The sequence below is a fragment of the Littorina saxatilis genome, linkage group LG6 (genome assembly GCF_037325665.1).
Source record: "Littorina saxatilis isolate snail1 linkage group LG6, US_GU_Lsax_2.0, whole genome shotgun sequence".
Lineage (NCBI taxonomy): Eukaryota > Metazoa > Mollusca > Gastropoda > Littorinimorpha > Littorinidae > Littorina > Littorina saxatilis.
Genome location: NC_090250.1, coordinates 20,387,830 through 20,397,038, shown reverse-complemented (window position 1 = coordinate 20,397,038; position 9,209 = coordinate 20,387,830). Strand labels below are relative to the sequence as shown.

General features: G+C 41.0%; 1 protein-coding gene across 1 annotated transcript in view; it reads right to left on the bottom strand.

Moving 5' to 3' along the window:
- Positions 1–2,919: 2,919 nt before the first annotated feature.
- LOC138968716 (OCIA domain-containing protein 1-like) overlaps positions 2,920–9,209 on the bottom strand; it is a 23,923-nt gene continuing 17,633 nt past the window's right edge. The window contains exons 5-8 of the mRNA XM_070341340.1: positions 6,792–6,930; positions 5,930–6,093; positions 4,814–5,029; positions 2,920–3,180 (exon numbers count right to left, since the gene is read on the bottom strand). Of these exons, the coding sequence (XP_070197441.1) occupies positions 3,146–3,180; positions 4,814–5,029; positions 5,930–6,093; positions 6,792–6,930 (554 nt within the window). The 3' untranslated portion in view covers positions 2,920–3,145. The remainder of the gene's footprint in view (positions 3,181–4,813; positions 5,030–5,929; positions 6,094–6,791; positions 6,931–9,209) is intronic.

Genomic DNA, 9,209 nt, shown 5'->3' with positions numbered 1-9,209 from the left:
TACTTGCATGGATGTGTTAATGTAAGATGTGTGTATGCCAAACAAACGTGTTTGACTGGAAAAAAATATTGAATAATTGTAACACTTTCACATTGTCAATCTAAACAGAGTAAGAAAGGTGTCTCCATTTTTTCTTAAACATTATTTATTTTCCATTTATCCACCTATCTTCCTAATTTCATATTTCAAGGTTATCAAAATCAAGTGACAGTTTGCATGGAACAAGCGGAGTGAAGCATGGAACAATTAAGCCAAGTAAAAAACAAAACGCAATGAGCAATGTCCGACTTTATTCAGCCATCAGCTAATAAGTATAATAAGTCTTCAATATCCTGTTGATGCAATGCATATACAAATCGGTTAAAACTGAACATAAAAGAAATTATGCATATGTAGGGGGAAACCACTCTCATTCTGTTGGTGTTTAGACCTTGTATCTGCCTATCCTGATTAAATACGCACAACACAGCGCTGAAACTGTTTGAGGTCAAGCTAGAATACAGTAGTCCCTTCCATTTCCGGCCCTTTCGTGGGCGTGAACCTGCCTGGAGCGGCCAGCTTTCCCATGACTAATGAGTTTTCCTTCTATAATTGACCCTTAATGGCCGTTAACTTGTCTGACGCGGTCAACGGTCACTGATTTTTGCCCTAAGGTGCCCCTCTTACTCGACAGGAGCGGCCACTTAACGGCCACTTGTCACTTTCGCGGGCGAGCGCCTGTGGCTCTCCCACCTGCTATCTGGCCGTTAGAAATCAGCACCTGTCCACTTTCTATAACTGTTAACACATGTATCGCCTGTTAATAAAGCTGACGAGTCAAACTCAAGATTGTTTTTGTTTACATTGGAGTGTGAGCGATCGCTGCGTGTTTGTGTTTGTTTGTTTCGTACGTGTGCGAATGAGGTGTGAATGAAGACGTGAGTGATTGTTGAGTGATTATTTGAAGCCTTTGCAAGCCCGTCAAGAATTTGTTCAGTCAGTCAGTCAGTCTTAAAGTGCTTGAATCATTAATATCCAGTGTGTGTGTGTGTGTGTGTTGTGTGCACAGACGGCACAGCACGAGCAGACGACATGAATACTTACGCATGCGCAAACTGTAAATACAGACATGCGCATACATGTACATTTACGGCAGTCACTTCCGGATCGATCACAGCTGATGTGAGTTTGAAACACTTGTTTATCTGACACTCAAATACATATATAATAATCCAAACAACACACATAGAAACATACGAAACAATAGCTTAGCCAGGACGATCGAGTTAAACACGCAAATAATTAAGATGTATAAACGAAAGCAAAACTAACAGAGACAATGAATCGGCGGCTCGTGGATGATCGCTTTCTTTTCTTCATGAAAACTTGATCGTGTTTTGGGGGGTTTTTTGGAGGAGGAGGGGGCCTGTAATGAACGGCCACCTGATATTTGCGGTCACCTTTGCAATGACTAATGGGTGACCGGATATGGCAGGTACTACTGTATTCTCACACAAAGCACAGTAATATATTGTTTTACATGTACTACCTAACAATAGTTACACAGAATAACACAGAGAAGGATTCCATTAGATTACATAAGTCGGTGTTCAGCTACAGAAGTCAAAATGACCAAGCCTATCCTTTCAGTGTTACTGTTTGTCTTGTGTATTCACATTCCACTTTATCGGTATCGTCGTGGAATTTTGGCATAACTCGTTTCTTCTTTCATCTTCTTCTGCGTTCGTGGGCTGAAACTCCCACGTACACTCGTGTTTTTTGCACGAGTGGAATTTTACGTGTATGACCGTTTTTTACCCCGCCATTTAGGCAGCCATACGCCGTTTTCGGAGGAAGCATGCTGGGTATTTTCGTGTTTCTATAACCCACAGAACTCTGACATGGATTACAGGATCTTTTTCGTGCGCACTTGGTCTTGTGCTTGCATGTACACACGGGGGTGTTCGGACACCGAGGAGAGTCTGCACACAAAGTTGACTCTGAGAAATAAATCTCTCGCCGAACGTGGGGACGAACTCACGCTGACAGCGGCCAACTGGATACAAATCCAGCGCGCTACCGACTGAGCTACATCCCCGCCCATAACTCGTTTTAAACAGCTATTCATGAGAAAGACAAAAGTGATTATTTTTACTATGAAATAGTGTTTATACTGGTTCCTAGTATGGTGAGAAAGATAAAATAATGTCAAATCATGCATTGTCTATCGTATTTAAGAGAATATTTTTCATGCAGAATGATTTTCTTAGTCTAAAGCTAAAAAATATCAAAATCGCCAAGAATCGAGTTACGCCAAAATTCAACGATGACATCGTTATGTTTCAATCAATTAAGACATAACCAGCAAAGCAACCTTCAGTCACTTCTCAATCAATATATATGCGGGTATTCAAACTTGAACATAAATCAACCTTATGACGTTCATTGCTATACATAATCGGCATGTCTGTCAACGTACTGCAAGAACTTTCTTATGCAAGCTCAAATTAATAAAGAAAAATATTTTCTTTGGCATCTGACATGCCCGCTATTTTTGCACAAAGTCAACGATGTCAGGTACAAAGTCAGGTACACTCACAAGCGATAGTCTTAAAGCAATAAACTATACACAACAGGAGACACATTTTTATCTTTCATCGGCACTTGCACATCAGTTGACATTATGAACATATTCTGTTAACTTGAAAAGCAAAGACCCACATCCCCCACAAACCCTAGATGAAAAACACAAGCATAATTCAAACACAGAAAAACCTTCTGATATACCCTAGTTATCCGACCAGGTGCTCTTAGTCTTACTCAAAAAGGCCCCCCCCCCCCCCCCCTCTCAATTATGATAACAGCAAATTCGGTAATAATCAATCTTAAAATGTCCCCTTACAATCAATCACCCCCCCCCCCCCCCCCCCCCCCCCCCCCCAAAATGAAGGTAACGGAAACTCTCCTACACAAAGTTGCATCACACACCACCGTCAGCCTAAAGTATGTTCACACAATGCTGCGGAGAAGTGTTGCTACATGTGGTTCAAGTCAGCTCTATGTTGCCACTCTTCAATGTCAGCTTCTATAGCGCTACATACGTTGCCATAGTTCATGTCACCCATGTTGCCGCGGTTCATGTTGCCGCAGTTCAGGTCGACATTTGTTAGTCTATCACATCTCCATATATATTCTTCCTTCCTGAAACAGGAAAACAAACAAATTGCAGTGCAAACAAAACTACATTTGTAAGCAGTTGTACACAGTCATACAGATTCCCTGCTGCTCCCTCCTACAGTGGAATCCCCCTTCAAAGAAATCATAAAATCTGAAATAATCAGGTCTCAAAAGGGAGGTATTCAGTCTGGCTACAATGGAGGTAATTTATAGTGAACATGAACAAAATGTCTGAGAAAGAATGGGTGTGGTACAGTGGAACCCCGCCTTTAAGACCCCCCAATCTTTCTTTATTTGGTGTTTAACGTCGTTTTCAACCACGAAGGTTGTATCGCGACGGGGAAAGGGGGGAGATGGGATAGAGCCACTTGTCAATTGTTTCTTGTTAACAAAAGCACTAATCAAAAAATTGCTCCAGGGGCTTGCAACGTAGTACAATGGTACAACCTTACTGGGAGAATGCAAGTTTCCAGTACAAAGGACTTAAACATTTTTTACATACTGCTTGACTAAAAATCTTTACAAACATTGACTATATTCTATACAAGAAACACTTAACAAGGGTAAAAAGAGAAACAGAATCCGTTAGTCGCCTCTTACGACATGCTGGGGAGCATCGGGTAAATTCTTCCCCCTAACCCGCGGGGGGTCCCCCCAATGTAAGACTTCTTCCTTTTTGAGACCTGCGTTTTTGAGACCTTGATTTTTCTGATCAAAGTCCCAAAATACAATATTATAAATACCACTGTACCCTTACAAACCGCAAATATAGCTGATACGTACATTAGGGACTACAGTGGAACTCCCCTTTAAAGACCACCCCCCCCCCCCCCAATTTAAGACTCCCTCCCTTTAAAGACCGTTTTCTCAGACTTTCTGTTCATAACAGCAGTAAATTTACCTACGTTTTATTTAAGACTCCCTCCTTTTTCAGATGTGATTTTCTCTGATTTTTGGAGGTTTTAGAAGGGGGGTTCCACTGTACTGTCAGACAGGGCTATCGGGGGCTGGGCCCACAGTACAATATTACAGCTACACCTAATAAAGCCTGATACAGACCTGTTTACCCCCATAAGTGTTTTTGGAGTAATGCTCAGCCCCAAAAATAGTAATCCTGGCACAAAAATAGTAATCATCCAGCATTTCGTCGCCAATTACAACGCACATGACAACTGTGTCTGCGAAACGCAATCATGCACATATATCCATCATTCACAAACAAAACACATCAGTCAGTTTTTGTAGTCATCATAATTTCAAAGAAGATCACATCAAAAGTACATGCATCACTGATTCTTTTGCTCGTAGTAGGCCTTTTTCAGTGTGTCAAGCGCTTCTCTACTGTACTTGCGCTTGCCGAATGAGTGAGGGCGAGACTTCACCACTAGAATAAGGCTCTCCAGGGTCTCATCAGACAGACATGATCTCTGGTCAGTGCTGTGCTTTTTCACCCCATTTTGCCATTGAAAAAAACAATGCCAAACATGTGAATTGATTAAAAAAAAAATTTAAAAAATTTTTTTTTATTTTTTTTTACATTTTTTTTATTTATGAAAATCGTAGTCATGACACGGATAGCGGAATGGCGTATTTTTTGCAGAAAATCGTAATAAATTACGCCAAAATCGTAAGGGTAAACAGGTCTGCTGATACCAACCTCTAGGAACGCTCTCAGACTGCCTCCCTGAGGGTTGTGGTGGGGGCTGGTCAGCAGAGGGCGCCGAGGGTTGTTGAGCGGGGAAAGGCCGCTGTCGAAAGGGGCTGTTGGGAGAGGTGGCCAAGGTGCGTTCGTGCTCCAGACGATTTTGCTGCCTCAGCTCCTCGTAGGTCAGGGTCCTCTGCGGCACTGCGGCTACATCGTCACGCTGCCTAACTGTAAAAATATTAAAAACATGTGTTTTGTTTTTACGTGAGTCACATCCTCAACACAGGCACTACTGGAAGATTAAGCAGTGTGGATAAATTAGTCAAGAACTTTCACTTTTCAAATGTGTACTTTCTTTAGTTGTGATGTCTAGGCTTTACCATTACTGAAAGATCAACCAGACAGTATTTTCCTGACTCAGCATTTCAACCTCAGCGCTGCTGGCAGATCAAACAAACGTGAAATGTGCGTTTTCTCTTATGTCATCTCTAAGCTTCCATTGAACAGAAAGAAATGTGCATACATTGATTTTTGCACCGGTCAACTGGTCAAATACTGAGGTTGATGATAACTTACACGATCAGAAATGGGTGTTCAGAATCTGTTCAAAATGACAACACTTGCATGTGCACAAACTGCGAGGAACAGACTAAAAACAAACACATTTAAGGGCACCAAACACACATTCAATTTATTAGTATCCCATTCCTGGGAAATTGGTGTTGCTTCCTCCCAGTGGAAAGCTAGCAGCAACAAGAGTCGCGCTACCCAGGTGTGTGCGTGTTAAGTTGTAATCAACCCCTTGCACTTATGGCAGAATGACCAATGTCTTTTACGTGCCACTGTGGTGACACAGGGGTGGGATATGGATACCGTCTCTGAATCTGCACAGAAGGTTGACCCGTGTCCGTCAAACCCGAGACCCTAGGATCACAAGTCAAGTGCTCTACCATATGAGCTACCCGGCCCCACATACGCACAAACTGCAAAGAACAGACTAAAATCAGACACATTTCAAGGCACCAAACACACACACACACACAAACACAACCTCCATTCTCCCTCCCCTCCTAACACACACAGATGCACACAAACACACACACTCACAAACAAATCATTGTCACAAACCTTCCCTATCCATGGAGGGTCTCTGGTTGTCATCCAACTCCTTGATGTTGCCTGTGCGGGAGTCACCGGAGGCCGACATACTATCCATGCTGCTGTACTCTTCTCGCATTCTGGGCTTGCTCTGTATGAAGCCCATCTCGGGGCCTGCATCACTGCTCAGTTCACTGCACAAGGGGGAAAATACTGATAAATTCTCTCAGATACAGTGCAACCCGCCTTTTAAGACCTCACAAAATCTAAGAAAATTAGGTCTTACAAAGGGGGGGGGGGGGGGGGGTCTTAAATGGAGGTAAATGTACAGAGGTTAAAGGGGGATTCAACTGTAATTATCAAAGTCAATGATATGTGAAAGGCTAAAGATACAGACAAACATTATACATGAGGTTTCCGGAAAAGAGGAAGGTGGCACAAATTATAACTTACTGAGGGGTTACGCTGAGTTTGAGTGATTTGTGTCAGTTGTGATTGTGCATTAGTGGTTTAAAAAAGTGCTGACAGCACCCGAAAAAGGCAATATTTATGCCACATTCTCCCATGACCTAAAGACCCCTGTGAACTACGCTAAAATGAACTTTCTGTCCCCGAGAAAAAATTCAAATTTCCTGGCTTGCCTATTGTAATAGTACACTCAATTTACAGAAATTACCCATAAATAAATTTTGATGCAGAATCATGAACTGATTAATTTCAGAATTAGCAAATCTTTTAGAAATGAAAAACTAAGAACAGCACACAACAATTATACATCAACACTCAGGGAAAACCGGAAGCAACAACAGAACTCTCTACAGCTCAACAGTTTAACATTTGATTTGGGGGGGGGGGGGGGGGGGGTAATAGACATGAAAGTATATAAACCGACCTGGTATAGACTGTCTCCATGCCACGACTCTTTCGAATAGACTGGGCCAGGTTGCTGTCAGGAATTTTCTCCAGTATCTTTTGCTGACACGCTGGCTGGTAGGACAACTTACCCAGAATGTATGCTATGAACACTGCACCTGCAAGCACAACCACACAATACTCATTGCCACAGAAAATATTCAAATCTCATCTATATATATATGACTAAGTGCCAAAAGGTGCGCACGGAAAAGCGGACAAAGGGGCTAAAAAATAAAAGTTGACAAACACGACTGATATTGTGATTTTTGTTAAGACAACAGATGCTGGAACCCAATTACGAAAAGAAAAGATAAATTTACCCAAATGATTTTACAAATAACGATAATTTTGTTCGTTATATCATTCAAAACGGCACTGAGTCATAGCATTAAGGTTATCTCGCACGTTTTTAAAGCTAGGGCTTTGAAACTTGGCACACAACCAAAGTATAATGACCTCCAGGTATGGTGCACATCACATTAAACAACATTGAATTTCAAGGTCACAGCGAGGTTAAATTTCCTTTGCAAACTGGAAAATTGTCGTTGTCACGTCTTACATGTTTTAATACTAGATCAGTTAGACTTTACACACTTCACATACTTTCAGCATTTTTATAAAACCTCATTAAAAGTGACCTGCTTGTTAATCTTTGTCAAAGTTCAAGGTCACAGCGGGGTCACATCTGGTCCAAAATGTGGAATATTTTCAATTTATTCAGCGCGTTTATAGCACGAGCTTTGAAAATACACACAGTTCTAGTGTATAATGTTCACACACGATTAAAGTCTGGTTGAAAAAGTCAAGGTCACAGCAGGGTCGCGTTGAGGTCAAACATATACATTTTTCAATGAGGTTTTCTCATATGTTTTTGAAGCTAGGGCCTTGAAACTTGGCACACTACGCAAGTTAAATTAAACCTCATCAAATTCCAAGGTCACAGTGAGGTTAAAGATCCTTTAAGGATATTTTCTAAAAAAGGTGACCGCCTGGTTAATGTTTGTCAAATTTCAAGGTCACAGCAGTGCCATCTGGCTTAAACTTTGAAAAATTGTCAATTTATGCAACTAGTTTTATAGTGTTTGAAGTCATTCACACATGATGAAAGTCTGGTTGATAAAATCAAACGTCAAGGTCGCAGCGGGGTCGCATTGAAGTCAGACACATACAATTGTCATTTTCACGAACGCCTTTTAAGCAACACCTTTGAAACTTCACACATTCCAAAGTTTTGATGTTGTTTGGTTATAATCAAAGTGTGGTCAATTTCCATGATTGAGAGCATTCAGAGGGGTCAAGTTGAGGTCACACAAAAGAGATTAAATTGTCGACACAACAGATGAGACTGGCTACCACTGTTTATTTTAATACACTTTTATGCAAATTTTAAATTGTGTTCAACCATATACACCAAACTCACCCAAACTCCGGAAACATCCAAGAAAAGGAAAAATGTGTCCAAGCAAGGAAAAACGCCATTTCTTCAAAGGCTGGAATAACTACAGATGCAGCCGCGTCATTACACACAATGCAATTACGTCATACATCATACATTTCTATGAGTCATGTTGAATGGAATGGTGGCATGTGCCTCTATTCTAGCTAACAACAAAGCTGAAAAAATGAATATTATCTGTTTGTTTTGTTTGCTTTACCCGTACGAGACCTTTCTGTGACCGTGACATGTGACAAGGATCTACCTTAACTTCTTTAAGTCGGAGTTGAGAGTTGTGTGATGTTTGAAGGCTCTCCCTTTAAAAACAACTGAGATAATGATGCATTTTCGTGTTTTTGATTTGCCCATGTGACCTTGAGATTCGACAAAGGTCAACAAGACTTTAACCGTGTATGGAGGCTATTAAGCCCAAAGATGTGAACTTTCAAGGTTCTTGCTTTGAAAAACTCTGAGAAAAAGGTTATGTTTTTTTTTTTACCCACACGAGACCCTGCTGTGACCTTCACATTTCTCAAGGATCAACCTTGAATTCTCCATGTGAACAATCATTAAGCAAAAGCGTTGTTTGAAGTTTGAAGGTTCTAGCTTCAAAAATCTCTGAAAAAATATGTTTCATCCGTTTTCTAAACCACATGTGACCCAGCCGTGACCTTGAAATCTGACAAGGGGTCAACAAGACTTTTACCATGCATGGGGGCGATTAAACCCCAAATGTGTGTGAAGTTTCAAGGTTTCAACTTAAAAAAACGTCTGAGAAAAATATACATTTTCCTTTTTGGACAATGTGTTGCACCCGCAAGACAACACGACAAACGCTCGGTGTTATCATTCTTTTACTTTAAGGTCGACTTGCGTGCCCGCTCTTCTTTCCTAATCTCAATTAAATTCATCTTAGAAGTTCGGTTTTATTACGCTTTTTAATTAAGAAGATTAACTAAG